The sequence below is a fragment of the Loxodonta africana genome, chromosome 11 (assembly GCF_030014295.1).
Source record: "Loxodonta africana isolate mLoxAfr1 chromosome 11, mLoxAfr1.hap2, whole genome shotgun sequence".
Lineage (NCBI taxonomy): Eukaryota > Metazoa > Chordata > Mammalia > Proboscidea > Elephantidae > Loxodonta > Loxodonta africana.
The window spans coordinates 44,912,074-44,939,145 of record NC_087352.1 but is presented as its reverse complement, the minus strand read 5'-3'; the positions used below and the strand labels follow the sequence as shown (position 1 = coordinate 44,939,145).

The 27,072-nt window shown below is 41.9% G+C and overlaps 2 protein-coding genes across 6 annotated transcripts in view; both read left to right on the top strand.

Annotated features, from left to right (window-relative positions):
* Positions 1 to 1,503: 1,503 nt before the first annotated feature.
* The window catches only part of PHLPP1 (PH domain and leucine rich repeat protein phosphatase 1), a 233,917-nt gene continuing 208,348 nt past the window's right edge, over positions 1,504 to 27,072 (top strand). Inside the window, exon 1 of one of the 5 annotated variants that reach the window (XM_064294420.1) lies at positions 1,504 to 1,720. In XM_064294420.1, coding sequence (XP_064150490.1) covers positions 1,519 to 1,720 — 202 coding nt within the window. In that variant the 5' untranslated portion in view covers positions 1,504 to 1,518. Of the gene's footprint in view, positions 1,721 to 21,457; positions 21,729 to 27,072 lie in introns of those variants that run through there. The other 4 variants (XM_064294422.1, XM_064294426.1, XM_064294421.1 and 1 more) reach the window with 4 other exon arrangements.
* LOC135232726 (PH domain leucine-rich repeat-containing protein phosphatase 1-like) lies at positions 20,306 to 21,346 on the top strand (the record flags this gene model as incomplete). The annotated part of the gene is made up of 1 exon (XM_064293468.1): positions 20,306 to 21,346. A coding segment is annotated over exon 1 (840 nt), but the record flags the coding sequence as incomplete, so codon positions are not given.

The following is a 27,072-nucleotide window of genomic DNA, read 5'->3' as shown; positions in this document are numbered from 1 at the left end:
ATCAACTCAACAGCAGTGGGTAGTGGGACTATGTCAGTGGAATTTCTTCAGAGATAAGAATTAAATGAGTATTTTTCAGTCTGTTTTCTTTAGCCAGAAACTGGACTTTTTCTCCACGAAGACTCATTTTAGCAATTTTTAATAGAATTTTTATATAAGATAATTCTATCCCTGTTTTTTTTCTTAATAGTTTCTTCCTTTTATTTGTCCTTTTCCATTTCTCCTTGGTTTTTGTCCAGGTTTAGTAGAGTGATAACTGCTTTCTAAATCTAAACAAAAACTCAATGACATCTAACAACAACAACAACTTTCTGGGATGAGTGGACACGTGGACAGGGGTACCAGTGGCTTTCTCATGCTGCACACATTCAAGTGTAGAAATCAGCTTCTTCTTGCAAATCTAGACTACCAGGCCAATGTGCTCACCTTTGTACTGTGCTCTAATGACTTGGGCTTCATCATCCTTTGAGACAGACATGTGACACATGTGGTACTTCAGTTACGGCATATTAGAAACAGAAGCTATAATCTTCCTACTAATGTGTGAAGGTGCACTGAAACATCTTTTATGGGTTTTGGCTAGGCAAGAAGCCACAAAGGGACTGAACTTTATTTTGGCTACAAGCAGGAACAGCTCTTCTGATTTTTTTTTTTTCTTGGTGCACTTGGTCACACAGCGTGGAAAACCTTGGAGTCAAGCCTAATATCCCACGGAAACCACGGCCTCTTCTAGCCTGGGACCAGAAAAACTAGATGGTGCCTGACTACCACTACCAATCATTTGGACTAGGGATACAATAGAAGGTCCTGGATAGAATGGGAGAAAAATGTAGAACAAAACTCAAATTCCTAAAAAAAGACCAGACTTACAGGACTGATAGAGACTAGAGGAATCCCCAAGACTATCGCCCTAAGATACCCTTTTAAGTTGGAACTGAAGCCACTCCCAGAGGTCTCCTTTTAGCCAAATAATAAATTGGCTTATAAAATAAACAATATTACCCACGAGGAATGTTCTCCCTCAAGGAATCAACTATATGAGACCAAATGATCAACATTTACCCAAAAGCAAAGATGAGAAGGCAAGGAGGGGAAGGGAAGCTAGATAAATGGAAACAAAACAAACAGAATGGAAATGATGAGAATACTGACACATTGCAAAAATTGTAACCAACATCATGGAACTATTGGTACAAAAATTGTTAAATGAGAATCTAATTTGCTGTGTAAACTTTCACTTAAAACACAATGAATTATTTGAAAAAAAGGAAACCTTGGAGTCAAGGAATCACAGGATTTTAAAGATGAGAGGGTGAAATCCAGAGAGGTAATTGTCACACAATGTGGTTAAGATTGTGTGTCAACTTGTCCGGGCCATGATTTTCAGTGTTTTGGCAGTTCTATAATGTTGTGATCACTTCCCTGTTGAAATTTGATGTGTTCACCCACATGATAGAATCTGCTGAGTGGTACTGGTGGGGGCGGGGCCTGTGGTAGCCTTCATCTCTCCACCCTCCGATGCCTACTTCCTTCCTGCTTGCCTTGCCAAATTTTTTGACTTGTTTTGGATTCAACAGCTGCCTTTTGTCGTCTGACCTCCGATTCTTGGGACTTGAGCTACCAGCTTACCTGTTGATCTTGGGATTTGTTGATCTTCGCAGCCTGCGAGCAAGAGTCCTGATCCCTGACCTACTGGTCTTGGGTTCGCCAGCCCCTGCAGGTACGTGAATCAGGAGAAACCTTGCGGTGTTGCCTCCCCATCTTGGGACTCATCGATCTTCACAGCCTGTGAACAGGAGCCCTGCTATCTGACCTGTCTATCTTGGGTCCACCAGCTTCTGCAGCTGTGTGAATAGGGAGAGGCCTCTCTTCTGATCCACCGACTTAGGACATTCCAACTTCTACAATTACATGAGCTGTTTCCTTGATATAAATCTCTTTCTATATATATTTGTACGCTTTGCTGGTTTTGCTTCTCTGAAGAACGACCCTGAGATACACAGCAAGTTAGCCATATGTTCTATAGAAAGCCCTTCCCTTGAACAGCTAACTTCCTGTCCTCCAGGACTCAGCTCAGACATCTCTTTTAGGAAAAAGCCTTTCTTAACTACTTGCGCCTCCCTTCTGTGGTGATCTAGGGATCTTTACAGACTGCTTCCATAACACCTTGTGCTTACTTCTATCGTTGGTAAGAACATCTTTTTCCTAGACAATATGGATAAATTCTTGTTCTTTGGCTCCCTTCAAATTATAACAGTTCTCCTGCTAAAACATCTTTCTTTCAGACAGTTATATTACTGCACAAGTTGGCAAGGTTGCAGTTTTATCAGGCACATTCTAGTCCGAAGATACACTGTAACCACTTTGATTGAACTTTTATAATCTTAAGGTCTCTGTAGTGATATATTTACATCTTAGTGAGGGCTATTTCTACAAATGGCTACTTTTGGCAATTCTTTATTTTCAGAGGACTTGTCTTCAGATTCTGGGAGGGGGAGCACCTAAGCATAACTGACTATATTTGTCAGTTTATCTACCTCCCAGAGTTGTTGGGAGATTCAGGTGAGATGACTTACATGAAAACACTTTGCCACCAAGAATGTGCTATGAACATCTAAGGTATAATTTTTATAACACATATTCTTTGTTTATAATCTAGCCTGAAAAAAGGTTGAATGGATTAGAATATGCTCTTTAATCTGGAAAAAAAATTATTTAACCTTTAGATATAAATTTAATGCAAGCTATGTTACATCTTTTTTTTTTTTTTTAACCTAGAGCTTATTTGTTTTTCTTTCCTGCTTTCTTTTTTTTTTTACAATGAGTTTAAGTTTTCAGTTATAAGTGCCTGGTCCACCTTCAACCTCCCCCGCCCCCATAATAAGAAATAAATCAAGCCTGTTTGTTCCTGGTTCTATATAGAACTTACATTCATTTTGCAACTACAATGAATTTAAAACAGAACTGAATTAGACTGTAGATACCGTAAGTAGTGTAAATTAATTTTTATTTTCTAAATTCTATGTGGTTCTCTCTCCCTATGAGTCTTTTAATCATTGGATTGTATGTCTCAAAACTTTTTTTTTAAACCCACATTAACTTTTTTTTTTCTTCTTGTGTTTTGGTATCACTATGAATTACAAATCAACATTGTGTACTTACATTTGAGTAGGGAAATGGTGGGTCATTGGGTAGGCATGCATTTAGCCTTAGTAGGTATTGTCAAATAGCTTTTTGTAGTGGCAATATATGAGCTGCTCTGTAATAATCTTGCTACTTCTTGGTATGGTCACTCTTAATTTTAGCTTTCTAAGGTATACAGTGGTATCTATCTCATTGTGTGTTTTCATTTACACTTTCCTGATGAGTAATGATGGTGCGTACTTTTTCATATGCTGGTAGGCTTTTTTGAGATCTTCTTTTGTGAAGTGCCTATTTAAGTGTTTAATTATTTTGACTCTTATTTTTGAAAGGGTTATCTTTTTTTTTTTAATTGACTTATAAGGATTCTTTATACATTCTGAATACAAATTCTTTGTCTCCCAGTGGTCTTTAGCTTGCATTTTGTCTTAATGATGTCTTTTGATGAGTAGAAGTTCATAATGTTAAAGAAATCTGATTTACCTTTTTTTTCCTTTTATGTGAGAGCTTTTTATGTCTTGTTTAAGACCTCTGCCAACCCCAACGTCACTTTCAGAAGTTTTGTTATTTTATCTTCCGCAATTAGATCTACCATCTATCTCAAATTAATTCTTTGGTGGAGAGCCCCCATGGCATTTTAATTGGAGCCTAAGAGTCACAAGCTCTCCCTATCCTTTTCAAAGACTTGGGTTCTCACATCTGAATGTGGTCATTTCAAGGCAAGGTAGGCTAGTGGAGAAGCTGTGAAGATGCTTTGGGGAAGGAAAGCCTTTACTTCTCAAATCACATCTTTTCAGCATCCACTTTCGCAGCTTTGAATCTATCTCCAGTTCCATTAGGGTGATTCTAGTGTACAAGCATGATGCTGATGTGAACTTTGGGGGAAAATCAGGAACTAGATTCTCCCTCTTCTCTGAGACACAGTGAAGATGTAGTTAATAAACTCATGCTGGAGCCACTACCTGCTACCTGGACTACTGCCTTGTCTTCCTGCAAGCTGATTGAGCTTTGCCAGGGTGCCAGCTTGGTGAGGGTGCCAGGAACCTGCACTGCTGTGGGGGCTGATGAGACTCAAGTCTGAGGCTATCAGGATTTGGGGAAGGAAGCACAGCTGGATAGCTGCTAGAGGCTGGCTATAAATTTGACACCTGCTTCCCCGCTGTGCAGAAGAGAGATTCAGATCCTCTTCAGTTCAGAGCTAGATGTCACGGATCACATGTTGCCTAGAGTGAGGACTGGGGCCTCTGGGGGTGGCTCTGTGGGGATCTGTGTGCTTCTCTGAAGCCTTCCCACATACCTCACCTGGGCTTGCCACAAGGACCGTCCTAGGGGAATCCAAAGTGTAGAGCTGAGGCTGGGAACTCTGTCATTTGTCCCTGTTTCAGCTCCTTTCTGTCTCCTGCACCCACTCTCAAACTGATGCCTCTGGCACTGCCTCCTCATTTCAGGGCCAAGGGAAGTATCCCTCCTGACCAGAGAGGTAGTGATTCTGGGGGATTTGCCAAGTGGCTTGTTTATAGTCTGCTTGTATAGGGAAGGGATGGAAGAAGTAAGGTTAAAATGAATTTATGAAGGGAAATGAGGGTGATTCCTGCTGATTAAGGATCCTGGCCTGTGCCATGCTGAGGGGCTGGGGTCACGCCTGGGCAGGAGAGGATGAAGATAACTCACATAACTTTGATCATGTTTCCTTCCGGACTCCACAGGAATTCGTCCTGATAGGTTTACCCTTTGCATTATTTATATACATAAATAAATAAAAGTACAAAAATGCCCCACCAAAGACAAATACAGGTAGTACCCGACTTACAATGTATTCAAGTTACAACTAACTGCACTTATGACCATCAGTGTAGCTGGAACATTGTGTCTTCCTGGAAGTAAGTTACAGGAAAATGCAAACAGGGGATTTGGAAAAAAATTGCTTAGTTATATGAACACACTTCAAGCATTTGATCAGGATAGTACGATGGAAGAGACTGGTGGAAAAACTGTCCATATGGCAAGAATGCTGAATTTAGAACTTGATATTGCTGATGTGGAACAGCTCATAGATCATGAAGAAGGGGAACTGACAGATCAGGACTTAATGGATTTTGAAGAGGAAAGAAATGCTGAAGCAGAAAGAAATAATGAAGAAGAGGAAGGAGAGAAGCTGTCAAAAAAGTCTTACAGTGAAAGGATTAGCTGGAGTTTTTTCTAAATTAAATCAGGGCCTTCAGTTGCTTGAAAACATGGACCCAAATGCTGATTGCTTTGCTAAAGTCCACAGACAGATTCGGAAGCAGTGACATGTTACCACAAAATTCATGAAGCCAAAATAAAACGACCATTCAGCATCTCTCACTAATTTTCTGACTAGAAACACCATCCCCATTCCCAGGGATAATCCAGATGATCCAGAACCTTCTACAAGTGGAGTTACTACTGCAACGGACAAAATGCCAATGTCATCTAACTCTTCTTCATTGCTGGATTTGTGCATTTTCTTAATGTATGTATGCATGTATTAAAATATACCTATAAGTTTATATGTAGTGTTTCCAATCCCAAAGGCAAATAAAGATCATATTTATAAAGAAACTGATTAATAAAAGGCAATAATAATGAAAACTGGAAAAAAAAAAGGTATTCAACTTAAATCAGAAGACTCATGACAGGGTCATTGGAACAGAATCCCTTTGTAAGTTGGAGACTACCTATATCCAAACACTTTTCTGGGGTTTCCAGGAGCAATTGAAATAAAATGATCTCATATGATTGTCATCAGAAATTAAGATGGTGGATGAGTTTCCTGGCTTCCAAGGTGGGGACACTGGGCACACATGGACAGTGTGCTTCAGTGCACCCTCTTGCTGCTCTGGGGCAGTGAAATGCCTCTTCCTGAGCTGCATGTTTGAATCACTTCCAGTCACTTGGCACTGTTACCTGGGTCCACTACTTATTTTTAGCATACCAGTACAAAGGAGTAATGAGTAATTTTACAAAAGAAACAACAAAGGAAAAGCAAAAACATTCTCTCTCACTGAAGGAAGAGTTCAGACCTATTACCCAAATATTAGTGCTTACAAAAACCTGTTGCCTTCAAGTGGGTTCTGACTCATAGTGACCCTATAGGACAAAGTAGAATTGCCTCATAGGGTCTCTAAGGAGCAGCTGGTGGACTTGAACTACAGCCGTAGCCCTTAACCACTGGGACACCAGGGCTCCATTAGTTGTTAGGCCACGAAATTTAGTGTCAAGGAGCCCTGGGGGCTCAGTGGTTAAGTGCTTGGCTGCTAACCGAAAGGTCGGCGGTTTCAATCCACAAGCCGCTCCTCAAAAGAAAGATGTGGCAGTCTGCTTCCATAGAGATTACAGCCTTGGAAACCCTATGAGGTAGTTCTTTTCTGTCCTAAAGGGTAGCTATGAATTGGAATCAACTCAACAGCACACAACAATCTTGGTCTCAGAAGACCTAGGTTTCTATCATTGTTTTGCCCTTTTCTAGCTGTGTGACCTTAGAAAAGTTACTGAATGTTTCTGAGCTCTTCTTCAAAATGGGGATCATATATAACTCTCAAAGGGGTCAAAAGGATTAAATTAGAAAATATGTATGATAGGCCTAGTAGTACCTTGGAACCAGATAAAATACAGGATACTCAGTTAAATTTGAATCTCAGATAAACAGCAAATAAGTTTTTTCATATTTTCTTGTTAGGTGCCATTTAGTCAGTTCTGACTTAGAGCGATCCCTGTGTACAACAGAATGAAACACTGCCCCATCCTGTGCCATCGTCACAAGAGTTGCTATGTTTGAGGCCATTGCTGCACCCACTGTGTCAATCCATCTCCTTAGGGGTCTTCCTCTTTTTTGCTGACCCTCTACTTTACCAAGCATGATGTCCTCTACCAGAGACTGGTGGTCCCTCCTGATAACATGTCCAAAGTATGTCAGACGTAGTCTCACCATCCTCACTTCTAAGGAGCACTCTGGCTGTACTTCTTCCAAGACAGATTTGTTTGATCTTCTGGCAATCCATGGCACATTCAATATTCTTCACCAAAACCATAATTCAAAGGCATCAATTCTTCTTTGGTCTTCCTTATTCATTGTCCAGTTTTCACATGCATATGAGGTGCTTGAAAACACCATGGCTTGGGTTGGGCACACCTTAGTTCTCAAAGTGACACCTTTGTTTTTAACACCTTAAAGAGGTCTTTTGCAGCAGTATGTCGTTTGATTTGACTGCTGTTTCTATGGACATTGATTGTGGATCCAAGTAAAATAGAATGGTTCACAACTTCAATATGTTGTTGTTACGTTCCATCGAGTTGGTTCCAAATTATAGCGACCCTATGCACAACAGAATGAAACACTGCCCGGTCCTGAGCCATCCTTACAATTGTTGTTATGCTTGAGCTCATTTTTGCAGCCACTGTGTCAGTCCACCTTGTTGAGGGTCTTCCTCTTTTCTGCTGAGCCTGTACTCTGCCAAGCATGATGTCCTTCTCCAGGGACTGATCCCTCCTGACAACATGTCCAAAATATGTAAGATGCAGTCTCGCCATCCTTGCTTCTAAGGAGCATTCTGGTTGTACTTCTTCCAAGAGAGATTTGTTCATTCTTTTGGCAGTCCATGGTATATTCGATATTCTTTGCCAACACCACAATTCAAAGGCATCAATTCTTCTTCCATCTTCCTTATTCATTGTCCAGCTTTCATATGCATATGATGCTATTGCAAATGCCATGGCTTGGGTCAGGTGCACCTTAGTCTTTAAGGTGACATCTTTGCTCTTCAACACTTTAAAGAGGTCCTTTGCAGCATATTTACCCAATGCAACACATCTTTTGATTTCTTGACTGCTGATTCCATGGCTATTGATTATGGATCCTAAAAAAACACCCATTGATTGTGGATCCAAGCGAAATGAAATCCTTGACAACTTCAATCTTTTCTCCGTTTATCATGATGTCGGTCATTCGTCTGGTTGTGAGGATTTTTGTTTTCTTTATGTCGAGGTGCAATCCACACTGAAGGCTGTGGTCTTTGATATTCACTGGTAAGTGCTTCAAGTCCTCTTCACTTTCAGCAAGCAAGGTTGTGTCATCTGCATAACGCAGGTTGTTAATGAGTCTTCCTTCAATCCTGATGCCCCACTCTTCTTCATGTAGTCCAGCTTCAATATAAGTATGCCTAAATATTGCAGTAAGTGGATGTCCTATATTTTTATTTGCTAAATCTGTCCATCCTGCCCTGGAATAGTAGAAGTACTTGGTAAATGTTTCCTCATTTCCACTTTCTCCTTAGCTCATGTGAAAAGGGCTTCAGATGCTGCTGGATTTAAATATTGCTAAATTGGGGTTGAAGGATGGGGAGATAGGGAAAAATGAATGTAGCAAAACTGGCTATAATCTTCTTATTTCCATAAGTAGGATAGTATAAAAATATCAAAGGCCAGTATAATGTCTTGCCCAATCACTAATTCGCCCTTTACGGAGTGCTTAAATAAATTCTGGTTCCCCCCAATGGTGCATTTTTATATAGAAATTAAAATTTATGTTTATGGAGAGTTTTTAATAATAGGGAAAAGTGCTTATGGCATAATTTTAAGTGAAAAAAACAGGATAGAAAATGGTAGGTGCACAACGCTCTCTACTGTATTAAAATGCATTAAAAAAAAGTCTGGGAGGAAATATGCGAAAATAATCCCAGGTCATCAGAGTTTTTTTGTTTTTTTTTCACTCCTGCCTCTTTGAATTTTGGGATATTGTCCAAATTTTCAATAGTGAACTTATATTACTTAACAATTAATAGTAACATTTAAAATTCACTCTTAAATCATGTTAAATGGATGATTTATAATTTTAAATTTTATGAATAAAATTATAAATAAGTTAAGCAAATTGTGGGAAACAACATAGCTTTAAACTGTTTATAATTGACAAAATAAAAGAAGTTCAGACTGTAATAAAGCCTTAACCAGTTGTTCTTATCTAATTCTGACTCCTGGTGACACTATGTATGTTAGAGAACGGTGCTCCATAGGGTTTTCAAGACTGTGAACTTCTGGATGCAGATTTCCAGGCCTTCCTTCCAAGGCACCTGTACCCAAGGTACCTGTAGATGGATTCAAACCACCAACTTTTGGTTAGTGGTTTAGCACTAACCATTTGTGCCACCCAAGGATTCCTAACAAAGCCTTATAGCTAACCTTCAAAAGTTACCTTTGGTATTCTGAAATATGATACAAACAGGAAAGTATATAAAACACAAATATACAGGTTAGGAAAGTTTGATAAAACATAGACCCAAGTCTGTGGGTCCAGAAACAGATAAGTCCTGTCTTAGTTATCTAGTGCTGCTATAACAGAAATAACACAAGTGGATGGCTTTAATAAACAGAAGTTATTCTCTCACAGTCTAGTAGGCAGGAAGTCCAAATTCAGGCTTCCAGCTCCAGGGGAAGGCTCTCTGTCAGCTCTGGAAGAAGGTCCTTGTCATCAATCTTACCCTGGTCAAGGAGCTTCTCAGCGCAGGGACTTCGAGTCCAAAGGATACACTATGTTCCCAGTGCTTCTTCCTTGGTGGTATGAGGTTCTCATGTCTCTCGCCTCGCTTCTGCCTTTTATATCTCAAGAGATTGGCTTAAGATACAATCTAAACTTGTAGACTGAGTCCTGCCTCATTAACATAACTGCTACTAAGCCCACGTCATTAACACCATAGAGATAGGATTTACAACACATAGGAAAATCACATCAAATGACAAAATGTTGGACAATCACACAATACAGGGAATTATGGCCTAGCCAAATTGATACACGTATTTTTGGGGAGACACAGTTCAGTCCACGACATGTCCCCACAGTTGGTTTGTGTTCGTTTCATTTCAGTTTTACCACTTAAATTGCATCACTGAAAAATTATAGCTTAGTCCGGCTTGTTCTTGAATTTGATATGTTTTTAAGGTTCATTTGTATTAATTTACATTGTTCAGCATGGTAATAATTTATTCATTTTGGTTGCCATATTAGTATTTCAGTTTATGACTATGTTACAACTTATCTATCCACTCCACCATTGATAGACATTTGGGTTGATGATAGTTTTTAGTATCACACACTACTGCTGCTATGAACATCCTTGTCCCTGTCTCCTGCTGCTTATGTACTCACTGGAGCTGACTTTAGCTTTTGTGGGTTGACCTTACTTTGTGCTAATGAGATTTATATCAATCTATTCCCTGGTGATGCAGTGGTTAAAGCACTGGACTGCTAGACTGCTAATAGGAAGGTAGGCGGTTCAAACTCACCCAGCAGCCCCGTGGAAGAAAAGGCCTGGCAATCTGCTCCCGTAGATTACAGCTTAGGAAACCCTAGGGGGAGTTCTACTCTGTCCCATGGGGTTGCTATGAATCAGAATTGACTCCACGACACCCCACAACAACGTGACCGTAAAAGGGAAAATGATGAAGACCCTGAAGTTTCAGAATCTGAAGCAGCAGGTCTTGTCACAGATTGGTTCCTATTCATGACAAATTCATCTTTCAAAGGACTGAAAACCTAGCAGTTTTGTTAAATGTCAGAATTGGCCCACTGTTATTCTAAATGCTTTTTAAAAAAAACTTTTAAATGGCAAGAATTAGTCTTAAAAGGCTTTTTAATTTCAAATTAATAGTATTTAAATGTGAAGGTTTCCGCTCTGTGACTTCCCAAAACATTTGCCAATATTTCAAATGAGACAGTTTGCTTTTAGCTAGAATCAGAAATTTTTGAGCCAGAAGAGACTTTCGAGACACTATCTAGTTCAACCCCTTCATTTCATAAGTCAGCAAATGAAGGCTCCTTGAGGTCAAATGTCTTCCTAAGGCCATACTTAGCTAAACCAATTGCCGTCAAGTCGATTCCGACTCATGGTGACCCCATAGGACAGAGCAGAACTACCCTATATGGTTTCCAAGGCTATAATCTTTACAGAAGCAGACTGCCGTATCTTTCTCCTGGGAAGCGCTGGTGGCTTCAAACTATTGACCTTTCAGTCAGCAGCCTGTGCCACCAGGGCTCCTTCATACGTAGCTAGTTAGTACAAAACCAGGACTAGAATGAGGACATTTGACTTCCAACCCTAAGTGTTATTAAACTTCCCCAGAATATTACATGGGACCACCTTTAAAACAGAAGAATGTGTAGGAGACTGAGAATGTCATTCTGTCCACTGTCACCATCATTATGAGCCATTTATTAATGTACCCACCTGAGCATAGCTCCTCTGCTTGATGTTCTTGGCACTCCATTTTTATGACAGAGGTGTAATATCACCCATATTACACTGGTGCGGGGGTCATGTTTTGTAATATTTTGATCCATATGGCAACAGATGATTCTAAATTTTTAAATTCTTCGAAGTCGCAGTTCTGTATTTACCATAACCCCCTATTACTAGTTGTAGATGGTAGCGTTCTAGAAACAGCAACTCTTTGCAAGTTCTAGAGATTCCCAAATGCCAGTGAGTCCCAAAATGCCCATCTGAGATCTGGTACTGATCTGTGATGATATCTTTCTTGATTCGTGGTGAAATGTGTGTGTGTGGGGGGGAAGACAAAGTAAGGAGCTTTTCATAACGTTAACTTTTTTCAGTTTAAAGGGTCTAACCTTTACACTGGGATTTGTGTTTCCTACATTTTTTATGTTAAAATGTCCTTTCTTTAACCTTGAGGGTCTGCGTCATTGGACTTTAAGGCTTAGGACCACAATCTCAGCGGACATCTAGGTCAATTGGCATAACATAGTTCATAAAGACGATGCCCTACATCCTACTTTGGTGACTAGAAACTGGGGTTTAAAAGCTTCTGAGCAGCCATCTAAGATACAACTATTGGTCTGTTCCCATCCAGAGCAAAGAAGAGTGGAGAAAATCAAAGTCTCGAGAAACAATTATTTCAGAAGACTAATGGACCACATGAACCACAGCCTCCATTAGCCTGGGACCAGAAGAACTAGATGGTGCCCAGCTACCAGTACGATTGCTCTGATCAGGATTACAATAAAAGGTCCTGGACACGTGAGAGAAAAATGCAGAACAAAATTCAATTTCATAAAAAAACACAAGACTTACTGGTCTGATAGAGACTAGTGGAATCCCTAAGACTATGGTCCTTAGTCACCCTTCAAACCTGGAAGTGAACCCACTCCCAGAGATCACCTTTCAGCCAAACAATAGACAGGCCGATAAAGTGAACAATAACACCCATGAAGAATGTGCTTCTCAGAATATCAATCATACAAGACCAAAAGGGAGGCATCTGCCAAAAAAAAAAAAAAAACAAAGCTCAGAAGGCAAGAGGGGCAAATGGAAACAGGGAACTCAGGGAGGTAGTGGGTAGAGTGCTGTCACATTGAGGGGATTAGACCTAATGTCATAAAACGAAATGTGTATAAATTGTTGAGTGGGAAACTAATTTACTCTGTAAACTTTCACCCAAACCACAATAAAATGTTCAAAAAAGAAAAAAAGAAATGTCTTTTATTCAGTATATTTTTATGGTATTTACTGTACAGCTTAAAAGTGCTTTTGAGGGCAATGATTGCATCTGTTTTGCTCATCGTCATGATCAGTTCCTAGGATAGACAGCCAGCCAGCCAAAGAGACAGACAGGCTGGTAGATAGACAGGTAGATGCTGTCAAGTCCCCTCTGACTCATGGCAACCTTAGAGACAACAAAATAAAACATTGTCTAGTCCTGTATCATCCTCATGATCTCCGGCATGTTTGCGTCCATCTTTGTGGCTACTATGCCAATCCATCTCACCGAGGGTCTCCTTCACTGGCCCTCTGCCAAACATGATGTCCTGCTAAAGCAATTCATCCCTCCTGATGTGTCTAAAGCAAACAAGTTGGAAAATGTTTCTGTTGTGAACCGTAAGGTTTTCACTGGCTAATATTTGGAAGTAGACCACCATGCCTTCCTTCTTAGTCTGTCTGGGTCTGGAAGCTCCACTGAAACTTGTTCACCGTGAGTGACTCAGCTGGTGTTTGAAATAGCAGTGGCATAGCTTCTAGCATCACAGCAATATGCAAGCCACCATTTTATCGCAAACTGACAGATGGGTGCCTGGCATGTAACAGAGACTCAATAAATATTTGAACGAATGAGTAAAATGTTAGTAACCCTAGTTCCGTCACTGATTTTTTTTGAATTGTTTCCTAGTCTTTGAAGCATAAAAGTTCGATAAACAGTGCTCTCAATTTCAGATTGCTACTCTTGTTTTTTTTTTTTTTTACATTTGTTGTTGTTGTCTGCCTTTGGCTTATGGTAACCCCATGCACAATGAAATAATAAGCTGCCTGGTCCTGCACCATCCTCTTGATCAGTGCGGATCAGACTGTTGTGATCCACAAGGTTTTCATTTGCTGATTTTTGGAAGTAGATCTCCAGACCTTTTTCCCAGCCCATCTAGTCCAGACACTCTGCTGAAACCTGCTCAGCATCAGCATCATAGCAACGCTCAAATCACCACTGACAAGAAAGATGAAGGCTGAGCATGAGGTGTGTTGTCTGAGAACAGAGCCTAGGTCTTGCATGAAAGGCAAGAATTCCACCAACGAACCACCGCTGTCCTTCCTGTCACATCGGGTGTCACAAAACACCTAGCGTATTGGGTTGAATAGTGTCCCCCTAGAATATCTACCCAGAACCTCAGAATATGACCTTCTTTGGAGATAGGGTCTTTGCAGATATAAGTTAAAATGAAGTCATATTGGACAGAAAACCAAAAACCAAGCCCACTGCAGTCGAACTGATTCCAACTCATAGCGACCCCAAAGGATTTCCAAGGCTGTAATCTCGCCGGAAGCAGACTGTCATACCTTTCTCCCATGGAGACACTGGTGGTTTCGAAACTTTTGGTTAGGAGTTGATTGCTTTAACCACTGTGCTACCAGTGGCCCCTAATCCAGTGAATGGTGACCTTTTAAGAAGAGGGGAAATCTGGACACAGAGAAACCAGGGAGAAGGCCATGTGATGACAGAGGCAGAAAATGAGGTGATGCATCTACATGCCAAGGAACACCAAGGGTTGCTGGCAAACACCAGAAGCTAGGGAGAGGCAAGAAAGAATTTCCCCTACAGTCTTCAGAAGGAGTACGGCCTTGCCTAGGATTCCAGCCCACTGGGTGGTAGAGGGGGAAAAGGGCAAGATTTGGGGGGATTTACAGTGTCTCCTGGAAACCCTGGGGCATAGTGGTTAAGAGCTACAGCTAACCAAAAGGTCGGCAGTTCGAATCCACCACGCACTCCTTGGAAACCATGGGGCAGTTCTACTCTGTCCTATAGGGTCACTATGAGTCAGAATCTACTCGACAGCAATGGGTTTTAACGGGTTATAGTGTATTTTTCTATTTTTACCCATGGAAGAATCAGAGGAAATGCTTTGGAATAATGTAGAAAGAATTATGGTTAGATAAGGATTTTTTTTTTTTTTATTGTACTTTAGGTGAAAGTTTACAAATCAAATTAGTCTCTCGCACAAAAAGCCATACATACCCCACCATGCACTCCCAGCTGCTCTCCCCTTAATGAGACAGCACATTCATCCTCTCCACCCTGTATTCCTCATGTCCATTCAACCAGTTCCTGTCCCCCTCTTCCTCCTCATCTCGCCACCAGACAGGAGTTGCCCACATAGTCTCATGTGTCTACTTGAACCACAAAGTTCACTCCTGACCAGCAGTTAGATAAGAATCTGGATGGAAACTCGGAACAGGTAGAACCCACCCAAAATGTGCTTCTAAAATTAATTTTAAAAATTTATACATTTTAAATGTATTGTTATAGCTGCCCACTATGTAACATAGTCATTAGAACAATTGTATGAGTTTATTTATAAGGGAAAGGATACTTTGGAAGAAATTTTTACATCCTACTTTTTTAGGTTTTTTAATGTATAATTGTATGTCTAGATTCAGGGAGCCCTGGTGGCAAAGTGTTTAAGCACTCAGCTGCTAACTGAAAGGTCGTGGTTCGAACCCACCAGCTGCTCCGTGGGAGAAAAATGTGGCAGTCTGCATCCGTAAAGATTTATAGCTTTGGAAATCCTATGGGGGCAGTTCTACTCTGTCCTATATGGTCACTATAGGGTTGCTATGAGTTGGAATCTACTCAATGGCTGTAGGTTTATATCTAGATTTATCCCCCATTTCTACAAAGCAAAACCATCTATACAAAAGAAGGAAGTACGCTGATTTTAACTGAATATTAAAAAAAAAAAAAAGACCCTGCCTATATAAAGCTTCATTAGTACAGGTATTTTTTTGTCTGTATTGTTTACTGCGGAAACGCTAGTGGTATAGTGGTTAAGTGCTACAGCTGCTAACCAAAGGGTCAGCAGTTCAAATCCACCAGGCACTCCTTGGAAACCCTATGGGGCAGTTCTACTCTGTCCTATAGGGTTGCTATGAGTCGGATTCGACTTGACGGCACTGGGTTTGGTTTTTTTTTTGGTATTGTTTACTGCTGGTGAATGAAGCCTGCACATACTTGTATGACTGTCCCTGGTAACCTATATTGTAATGGGAAGGGGGTGGACTACATGGCCTCTATTGCTTGGTCTAAAATGTCATTATTGTGACTTACAGAACATCTATTTACTCCTGGAAGGCAGGATGTGAGAAATAAGAAAAAGGCAAAGAATTGTGGAATTAAAACAAAAAAGGGTGCCCTAAAATCTGAAAAGCTATCAAGTCAGAATTGACTCAACACCAGTGGAAGATGACAGTGGCAAGCTAAACTCTGATAAAGTGCAGATTATAAATTTGCACTTTATCCTGCCAGTGAGCAGAGAACAGATTAATTCAGTTTGGCCACCTGGGGCCCATCTCGGGCACTAGAGCAGTAATTTGCTAAATGGGTCCCTCACAGTAAAATGGAATGAGTAAATAGTGAGCAATTTAGGCATGGTAAACCACTAGTAGCTCAAGGGACATAAAAATGTGAAACTATAATTAGATCCCTTGTTCATAATGTACTAACTAAATGTTTTACATCGTATATTGCATCTTTCTAAGTTTATTTCTGGACACAGCTGAGCCCTTAACAATTTAGAGTGAAACCATCCAGCCATCAATTCATGTTCCCATTAAAACTCAAACCGCTTATCTCAGGAAAAAAAAAAATTCCAAAGATGGTTTACTTTTATCTTAGATCTAAGGATACAAACAGGATTAACTTAGACGCGGAATACAGCAAGCCAATTATAAATCACACAGGATAAAGTAAACTGTGGCAGTAAATTGAAAATGATGTTTTTTTTCTAAACTTAGCAGTGAAAATATTTTAACAAGTTGGCATTGGGGTTTGCAACTTTTATATCTGCTGTTTCTTTTCAAGATGATCTTTATAGCATCTTAAGACGTGATTCTTTGAAAAGGGTGGCTAGTCAGAAACGTGGTATTACAGTGTACATTTGAAACACTTTAAAGGGGATAATCATGACTTACATGGTTTCAGAATACTGGCATAGTCCCCACTCTGTTTTAAGGAGGAGAAGCTGCTATTCCATGGGTGTCTGGAAGACGTTTGTCCTTGCTGATTCTTTCTTATTCAGAGAAGTCGTGTAGTGTAGGCTTGCACAGATGGTCTGGATGATGTGCCACGATACCAGCAAGCTCTAAGAACAGCTTCATTGCCCTTATCAATTTCTGCTATTTCAGCTACAAGGTTTCAGTTAATCTGGTGTTAAAAGTTGTCTTCTCTTTGCTTTTGTCGAATGCCATAGAGTCGGTTCTGACTTATGCTGTACCCTATGAATGACAAAATGAAACACTGCTGAGTCCTGCACCATCCTCACAATCATTGCTATGTTTGAGCCCACTGTTGCAGCCACTGCGTCAATCCATCTCACTGAGGGTCTTACTCTTTTTCGTTGACCCTCTGCTTTACCAAGCATGATGTCCTTCTCCAGGGACTGGTTCCTCTTGATAACATGTCCAAAGTACACAAGACGAAGTCTCGCCATTCCTGCATCTAAGGAGCATTCTGGCTGTATTTCTTCCAAGACAGGTTTGTTGGATCTTCTGGCAGTCCATGATATATTCAATATTCTTTGCTAATACCATAATCCAAATGTATCAATTCTTCTTCAGTCTTCCTTATTCATTGTTTAGCTTTCACAAGATATGAGGTGACTGAAGATACCATGGCTTGGGTCAGGCACACCTTAGTCCTCAATGTGACATCTTTGCTTTTGCAGCAGATTTGCCCTTCCTGTTTACCCTTATCTTCCAGTATAGTAACTTCATTGAAGGTTTGGGGATGAAACAGGGAGGGATCACATTGTGGACCCTTGCCCTTCTTCATTCCCCTCAACTCTGCTTTTTCTTATCCTGGGTACAACGGAATCTGGGATCTTTCAGATTATGAACTCCATGCATGAAACCTAGCAAAATTGCATTCTACAATCTTCTTTGCCCCACCATAACCATTTTTTTTTTTGAGTGGGGTAATGTATTTCCTTTTTCTTCATGCTGAGATACTTGAACAATATTTCCTTTTTATCCCCCTCCCCCAATTTAATAATTTCTCATATCAAATCTTTACTTCTAGAGTATATGCTGACTCCTCCAAGCCCTCCCCTCTCCAATACTTTTGATGCTAAGTTCTCTGAGCAATGCTCCAACCTCCCCCTTTGGAGAAGGTGTTTTGGCTACAAATACCTTCAAACAATAAATAAAATTCTTAGAGGATAAGAAGATAGTTGTGTTGACTGTGTAAAACTAAATGACAGGAACCAGAGCTAGAATAAGTACAGTACTGTAATTTCTTAGAGAGGATGTTAATGGACATTGAGCCATTGGCAACTGAATTTATGACTAGAAGAAACTTTCTCTGAGCTTGTTACATTAGCTATAGAAGTATAACTCTAGAAAGGTGATATATGGGAGTTAATATTTATTTCTTAATATAGTAAAACTTAAGAGGTTTGTAGGAAATCAACTCAAGGACTAATGAATACAAAGATTCAGTGCTTTAGTACTGAAAATTAATACATGCTTTGGTTTTTAATCTTTTTAAAGGCTAGCTAAGTTAAAATACTGTTCTTTCCATTTCTAGAATACTTTGTGCTAGGGATTACTCAAGGCAAAGTCTAGGTAAGTGTAGCTGAAATTGATCTTCATATCATTACCTCTTTCTCTGCCTCTTTTCCTTCTTTAGGAGACCGACCCTTCAGCAATTACTCAGTTTCATTCACTCTAGCAAATTTCACCCAAAGTTAGCTCTCTATCCTCTGACTTCCTTGATTAGGTTAGTTTCCTTGTGTTACGCCTATTTTCACAATACCTTGTATTTGCCCCTTCCCCACACCCGTCTCACTGGTGGAATGTCTTTATTTCTAATTTATAAGCTTTATGATGGTAGGGACAGTATGACTTATTCAACTGCTGTAACTCATATATATGCTTATAATTATTTGTTAAAGTAATTCACTTGAATATGTTCTCCCTCACGGGAATTTGCATTCTCCTTAATTTTTACATGGAACACTGTGCTGTTGATTGGATTTAAATGGAATAAAAATTAGTTTTGTGAGGCCAAGGCATAAGATTTTAAAAGAAAAATATAGGAATGTCAAGAGTCATTCAGGGAAATATTTATTTTTTGTCCTGGTAGCTTTCTTTATTCCACTTCAGTGAAACTCTGTGGATAACCTAAATACAGCTTTCTTTGCCCCCATCAATTTATGTGATTTCAACTTCAAGTTCCAGTTGATTCTTTCTTTCTTCCTCTCAAGTTTAGTAACTTTATTGAAGTTAATACGTGGGATAATACACAGTTGAAAACTATTTAAAAGACTCACGTGTGAAAATCCAGATTTATAAAACAACCTAGGGAAACGGTAATTCAATTTAAAAGATTTACTAAATTCCTTTAAGTAGTAAACTGTCTTAGTCCAATTTACAGTTGTTTAAACTAAGACAACACAACTTTTCAGACCACAACTAAATATTGTAGTAGTACAAAAATTTTTTTTCCTCAGTGTCTAAAGGAAAAAATAAAACAAAACAGAACAGAGAAGATGTAAGAGAAAATATGGAAACAGCCTATCTAGTATCTTCCTCTTTCCATTGCTTTCTGTGTCACTGAGCTAACTTCAAACTTCAAGATCAGTGGGAGAAAACGAAACTAGTCTTTTTTTCTTGTCAGATATAGGAGTGGAGTAAGATGGAGTCGGGTTTGCGCGATTTTCACTAAGTACATTCAACAATTGTCCAAGTTAGGCTTTTCAAACACTCTATTCCCTGGCCTTGAAAAAGAGGGACAAAGCGAGGCTGGTCCACTTTGATGGGCAGTTAGTTATTTTGTGGTGCTACAAGTTATGCTCGAATCTACCAGGTGCTCCTTGGAAACTCTATGGGGCAGTTCTACTCTGTCCTGTAGGGCTGCTGCGAGTCGGAATCCACTCCACGTCAACGCCCCATAGAGTTTCCCAGGAGCTCCTGGTAGATTTGAACTACCGCCCTTATGGTTAGCAACCGTAGTTCTTAACCACTACACCACCAGGGTTTCCTCCGACAGCTGAGAGTCCCTCAAAGCCCTCACTTTCAATTCGCAGGGAAAATAACAATCACCTGGCGAGCGGAGTTGTGCTGAAAAGGTATACAGGTTAAACAACGGCCACGATCAACGTTCCCCCACAGAGCTCAACAGCAGAGGGCACAATACCCACTGTCCAGTGTCGGGCGGCCAGGGGCGGCGGGACCTAAGGATTGCTGGGGCTTGTAGTTCATCTTGTCACCCTTAGGTAGGCCCGTACCCAGGTTAGAACTACAACTCCCAAATAACATCGCGCGCCACTCTTGTCTCCCTCTCCCTCTCAGAGGCTGTGGCCGACCAGGCCGGGTCTGGAAGCCCCGGGAAACTACCGGACTCCGCATCCGTACGCACGCGTCACATTTGTTTACCTTGAAGCCCCGCCCCTGCCAACCCTGGCTCTCCCCGGGAGGCCGTAATGTCGGCGATGCATATTCATAAGGCCAGTGGGGGAGCCCCTGGCCCTCTCGCGGCGCGTGATTCATATTCAATGAGCCAGGCTTCGCGGCTGGCTAGCCCGGGCGAGGCGGAGCGGAGGCGGGGCCTGCACCCCGAGCCGGCGGCCGGGGCGGGGAGGGCGTGTGGCGGCGGCGGCTGGCGGGCGAGCGGGATGGAACGCCGAGACACCGGCGGAATGCTCCGAGTCGCCACATAATCCCACGGAACGGCCGCGCCGAACGCCATTGGCTTCGCGCTGCTCCCCGCGCCGCCGCCGGCTCCCGCCTTCGCCTCGCCGCCTCCCCCTCGGCCCGCCGCCTCCGGAGCTGGGGGGGAAACGCCGAGCCCCATCGCAATGGAGACCGCGGCCGCGGCGCAGCGCCTCCCCGAGCCCGGCCGGGAGGACCGAGCTCCGGCTTCAGCGGCCGCAGCGGCGGCGGCGGCGGCTCTGGTGGCGGCGGCCGGGGGCGGCCGGAGCCCGGAGCCCGCGCTGACCTCGAGCGGGGGGCACGGCAGAGGGGCGCGGGCGGAGGCTCCCACAGATGCGCAGCCGGGCAGGGCGAGCTGCACCGGGCGCAGGCGGCGGCGCGCGGCGCCCCAGGCCCCCGCCGGCGGGGCTCCCCTTGCGCCCGGGGCCAGCGGCGCCAACTCCCTGCTGCTGAGGAGAGGGCGGCTCAAGAGGAATCTGTCCGCGGCCGCCGCCGCCGCCTCGTCGTCGTCGGCCGCGGCAGTCTCGCGCTCGCCGGGCGCCGCCGGCCTGGCTGCCTCCTGCTCGGCCGCGGCGTCGCTGTGCACCCGCAGCCTGGACAGGAAGACGCTGCTCCTCAGGCACCGGCAGGCGCTCCAGCTGCAGCCGTCGGACCGCGACTGGGTGAGGCAGCAGCTGCGGCGGGGTTGCGTGCATGTCTCCGACCGCCACCTGGCCGCCGCCGGCCTGCGCCCGGTGCTCTGCACGCTGGACACCACGGCCGCCGAGGTGGCCGCCCGCCTGCTCCAGCCGGGCCACAAGGGCGGCGGCGGCGTGCTGAAGGTGCTGGGCAGGGGGACCGAGCCGCCGTGCACGCCCCCCGCCCGCCTACCGCTGCCCTCGGGGGGCGCCGTGGACGGCGCGGTCGCGCGCGCGGCCTCCGACGCGGAGAGCTTCAGCCTGAGCCCCAGCGCTGAGAGCGTGGCTGATCGCCTGGACCCCTCCGGCGGCGGCGGCGGCGGCGGTTCCTCGTCGTCGTCCGAGGAGCTCGAGGCCGACCCGGGCCCGCCCCGCCGCCGCTCCCCGCAGCCTGGGCCGGAGCGCCGCGCCCTGCCGCGGTCCCCGACGGCCTCCCCGCCGCCGCCGCAGCCCGGGGCCGCGAGAGGCGGCGACCGGGCTCGGGAGGAAAAGGAGGCCGCGGAGAAGGCGACCCCGCCGCCCACCCTGTACGTGCAGCTTCACGGAGAGACCACCCGGCGGCTGGAGGCGGACGAGAAGCCACTGCAGATCCAAAATGACTACCTCTTCCAGCTGGGATTCGGGGAGTTGTGGAGGGTGCAGGAGGAAGGCATGGACTCGGAGATCGGCTGCCTTATCCGCTTCTATGCAGGTAAGGGATCGCCTGCTCTGGGGCGTGTGTGGTGTAAACACTGCTACGTACCGAAAAACGATCCAAATGTGCCGTTTTTTGCCCAAACCAAGGGGACACAGGTCCTGCTGAGTCTTTGTTGTCACTTTTCTACAGCTTTCAAGTACAATCTTTGTGACAGTAAGTTGAGCCATTTTTAAATCCGTGAGTTTGAGTCAACCTCGAGGGCTCCTAGGTTGGAAAGTACGTGGAGCAGGTGGCAGGTCACCAGGAAGTACAGGAAGCGGATACCCCTGAAATAGACAACAGAGCATTGAATAGTAAAGGTGCTTTCTTGAGGCCTCTCCTCGTGGGCATGTTGAGGTTGAGACAGTTTGGGATTTCAGGGAAACCATCATGTGCACATAAATACTGACAGAAGCAGCAGAAATACTCCAGAACACCCTCCTTAGGCCTGCGTGTTGGCAGTTTAGTATTGTCGCTCTAGGGATCCAGCACCGTCAGCTTTTCCTTGTCAACTGATGCACTTGTTCTGCTCTTTGCCCTGCTTGTTTGCCCACCCGAGTCCTTATTAGAAACCTAGCCAATAGGGTCCTTTTTGGTAATACTTCTAAACTCCATTACGTATTTGCTTGTTTTTCAGTTTCCATTGCAGATTTTATTCTTGCATCGACAATGATTTTATGTGTTTCTCATTCTTTTTACAAGGCTTTGTCGTCGGAACTGACCATTGCTATATGAGTTGCAATAAACTCAAAACCAAACCCATTCCAACTCATACCAACCCTATAGGACAGAGTGGAACTGTTCCATAAGGTTTCCAAGGGTGTAATCTTTATGGAAGCCAACTGCCACATCTTTCTCTGAGGGAGTGGCTGGTGGGTTCGAACCACTGACCTTTCTGTTAGCAGCCAAACATTTTAACCATTGCGCCATTTAACCATTGCAGGGCCCCTTATGGCTTGCAGTAGGGTTCCAGATAAGAATGTGACCTAAAATCCTCCCCATTGTTTTTGTAGTCTCAGATAAAATTCTTGATTATGGGTAGCCAGTGTAAAGTTTCTCTTTGGGCTAAAGACTTGAGTGGCACTAAATTAGGGAGCTGTGGGTCCTAGTTGTTATATTTGAGCTTTGTAAGTTGTTTGGACCCTTTCCTTTCTTTGGATTGAAGAACGGTGCTCTTAGTGAGAAGGATTTTTCATGTAAAATAAGTTAGCACAGCAAAATTGAAAGAGGAGGGTTAAATCTCCACCCTTACTTATTCTGGGGTGTAGGTGATGGTGAGAAAATGATCACCTTTGTAACTCCATTAGGCTGTAGCCATTCTTTCAAATTTAGTATGTTTTTTTGGTCCCACTTGTGCCCTTGTACCAGTTTAGTCAGTTGGAATGACTAGACCTTTACTCCCACGCTGAAATATGCAAGACTTGTAGCATTCCTGGTGAAATGTTCATTTAAGTTTCATTGAAGTTGTTCTGAAATTCTTCAGTGGATTTCTGCCTTATGAAGAAAATCAAATCATAATATAATAGCATTTGCACTATGTGAATCTCATATCTCAGCTGGATGGCATGCCTTTTAAAGTTTATGACCCAGAAAATGGGTGATTTTTCATATAGGAGCAACAGTTATATGTAGCTCATGTAATTTGTAAAACGTTACTTTTACAAAAGCATTTCATTGTAATCACACTTGGAAGGAGCATGTTTATTTTGTTAACAGGAGAATGAGAAACACCCTGATGACCAAACTCTTAAATTGAAGGAAATATGAATAAAGTAGGGGATATATTAAATAAACAATATTTGGACGTGTTTTATGTGGAAAGAGCTCTAAAAGTTTTGCTCCTGATTGGACATGTTTGTTGATCCTGATAAATAAAACGTCCATGGGAAAGGTTTTGGGTGTTACACTCATGAAATTTAAACCTTTGACTCCCCTTGTCTCTTTCAGAGTTTCTGAAATATTCTAAATGGATGATATGCAGTTGACTTTTTTTTTTGAACTTCTCTCAATTTAAGAATGATAGGGGCTCTTTGTGCTAAATCTTAAATTTCTGATGTGGTCATTTTAATCTTTTTGTTTTGCTGTTTATGGAAAGCAATTATTGTTACCTCATTCTGAACCTGTTTGCTCTTTTCTGTCTCACAGTATAAACATATATGTGTGTGTCTCTGTGTATGCACTAGTAAAAATAACTAATAAGATGGGGATGTCACACACTGGGTCCAGCCTGTCCTTAAATATGAAGCCCCAGTGTACTAGTGTCGTAGAGGGAGGGTGGCTGATGGTTATAAAGATGTCTAATGGTCCCTCTTGCTTTTAATACAAAGTTGAGCTTACTTTAAGCCTAAATTTATAAAGTTAACTTAGCATATGGTGAGTCTACTGGAAATTTTAAAAGGAATTTTCATTGTTGAAGAACAGAAAGGCCTTGTGAGAACACTGTCAGGTCTACACACATATGAACGTTTGCACTAGGCTGGAGAAGATTCCTAGAAATGATGCCTGTGCTCCAATGGAATGTCCCACACCCCAACAGGAGAATGTTACATTTTGGTAGTAATTTTCCTTAGGAAGGGGGTAATTAATATTTGTTTTAGATGACAGTCTTTAAGAGAGTGTTACAAAATTCTGTATCTCATTTGCTTTCATGATTATGTATATAACTTCTTAAATTCACTGCTGCATATATTGTTGTTACGTGTAGTTGGAGTTAACGATGGACTAGTTGCGTTTGAAACCTTTTGAATATTTTCCAGTATTTAAGTTGAGCTCGTTATCTGCCGTCTGTCTAATTTATCTAGTCAGCTCCTTTTTTTTTGAGGGGGGTGGGGGAAGCTGTTGTCCAGCACATAACTTTTGTTCTCTTGAGGGTAATCCTTCAATTAAATTTTAGTATTTGTAACCTGACTCAAGTTATTCCTTAAAGGCTTTAAAAGACATTTGTGGCTGCTTTGAATATTTAAATATTTATTTGGGTAATGTAAAATGAAAGTTTCTAGTGAACTTAAAGGCAGGCATTGGATAAAAGGTGCTGTCTAATTACAGAGACGTTGATGAAGACTTAGTTAGGAAACTTATTGCACCTGTCAAATAATCATTTTCTTAGCTGATTTAAAATATGGAAAAATTTAAATTTTTAAAAAATATGTTAACATCTAATTTCCTTTTAAAATTTTTACCTGGAAGAGTAATTAAAAATTTTAGGTTAAAAAATAATTCAAGAGTTTAGGTTGCCTCCCATAAGTTATGGACTCCTAAACATTAATGAGCTTGTGTTTTGTACTGGGTTTGGTTTGGCTTGGTGTTTTGTACTCCCTGAGGAGTCTGAGGCATTCATGAAGGGTAGTATTAAACTGCTATATTTTTTCAGTTTTTGACTTTTTTCTATTTTTAGATCTAGTGTTCTCACTATTTTAGTTCAAGTTTTCATGAGAAAGGATGTTGGCAGAATTGGAGAGCAAACACATCAATTGTACCTAGGGAATCTTGGACAAGGTATTTTTATGTGTGACTTCTTGGATTGGTCGGAGAACAATCTCTTCACCCCTCTCATGCGTCTTCTGTTTTGGGAATGATCAAAGCTTGCATGGTTTCGTGTGTTGAAACCAAGAAGGGGTCGTTCAACATTAAGCTGTAGTATTGACGAGCAGGTTCTTATTACTATAATTACAGCAGTGTTGAGTAACGTGTTATGAACATGTGACACCAGTGTGTGCTTGAATAGCCTTCTTAATTTTAAGAACAAAGGGTTTTAATTATTTTTTCTTTTATATTTTATACATTGTCTTTGTGGTTTTTGATATAAACTGCATGCCCTATTTTCCTTCATAACCGTGGTTTAGTAACATCTGTCATATCTTGGGTTTTATTGTGTTCAAAAATCTTAAAGGGCTTTTGTGTAAATTATCTCATTTGTGCTTTCAGAAACATTACTAGGGAGGAGTCAGCGTCAGTCTTCTTTTCAGATGGAGAAACTGATGCACAGAGGCTTGTCTCTTACTTCTGGTTTTTCAGCCCTTGGCAGAGCTGAGAACAGAGAGCTTGGATATTCTATTTTGCAATTCATATCACTTTCCATGAATCGAAGCTGAATTTCATTTACACTTGAATCTTTTACTTGGTTAAAAGCATTCAGAAAATATGCTATTTTTGTTGGTAATGAGGTGGTATTATCCTGTAGTCCAAAGTGGTATTTCTTGTGAAATGTGGGTGGTTCTATTTTTATCATGCTGCCTTTAAAACTGCAAAGAACCAAGGTTGGTAGATATAAGGAGACATTACAGAAGGTGTACTGAAGTGCCCTGAATATTCTGGTTGCAAATAGTAATACTTGCATATATGCCAATACGAAATAAAGTTTGCCTAATGAGTCTTTATTCTCTTTTTCAAGCATGCCTCATTTGTTAAACTGTAAATCTTGATTAGGCAGTAGAGAATTAACACTATCTGACAAGTGCATAACTTCGAGTGTGGAGGTGTGACAATTCAGTTCTTTTTAAAAAATGGCCTTACTTGTATGGTAAAATCCAGTGCTGTCGAGTCGATACCGACTCATACTTTTGAACTGAAAATACTCCTCATGAAAGGTCTTACTCGCTTAAACCTTTTCTTTTCAAGTATATTTATACCTCAGTGATAGTGCTTTATTAATGTTACATGCCATTGTACAATTTTTATAATTCATATGTTATATAAAAATAGAGAGTAAATTATTCTCCCTGAATTTCAGTTATTCCTGAAATTGTGTCTTTTGTACCCCTGCTTACTGACATTATTTTAGGGAGAGGGCGTAGGTGTAAATAAGTTTGTGTAACATTTCAGGTTGAAAACTGTATTGTTTTGTTGCTATGAGATTGTTAAATAACCACCTCAAACAATCAGTTACCAGATTTTTAAAGTGGAAGGTGTTTTGGTTGTTTCTCGTTCTCCTTTTTAGAATTCTGAATTTAGTGTTTGATTTATTGATAGCATAGTATTCATTGGCATTGTATATGATCCGAGCCTAGTAAAATACTTGGCATTTTAGTTTAAGCACTTGTTGGATTGAATTTGTGGAATTTTGTTAAGCATGTGGTGGTGTGTGTCTTGACTCTTCAGCTTTCCCTCTTGTTTGGGTCCCCACGGGTGTGTTAAACACACATACACATGGAGGCATTTCTCCCATGGCAGATTTTAGGTGTGCCACATACTACTAATGCCTTCTATTTCACATGAGTGAGCTCTATGTGGATTTTGAGAGAGCAGTTCTCTCCCAAGGTTTTCTTAGAGTTAACAGGTGTGTATGTGTGTTTTTCCCCACTTTTCCTTCTTTTTTTCTTCCGAAAGGCATCTAGTACCAAGACTTTGAGATGAATTTAAT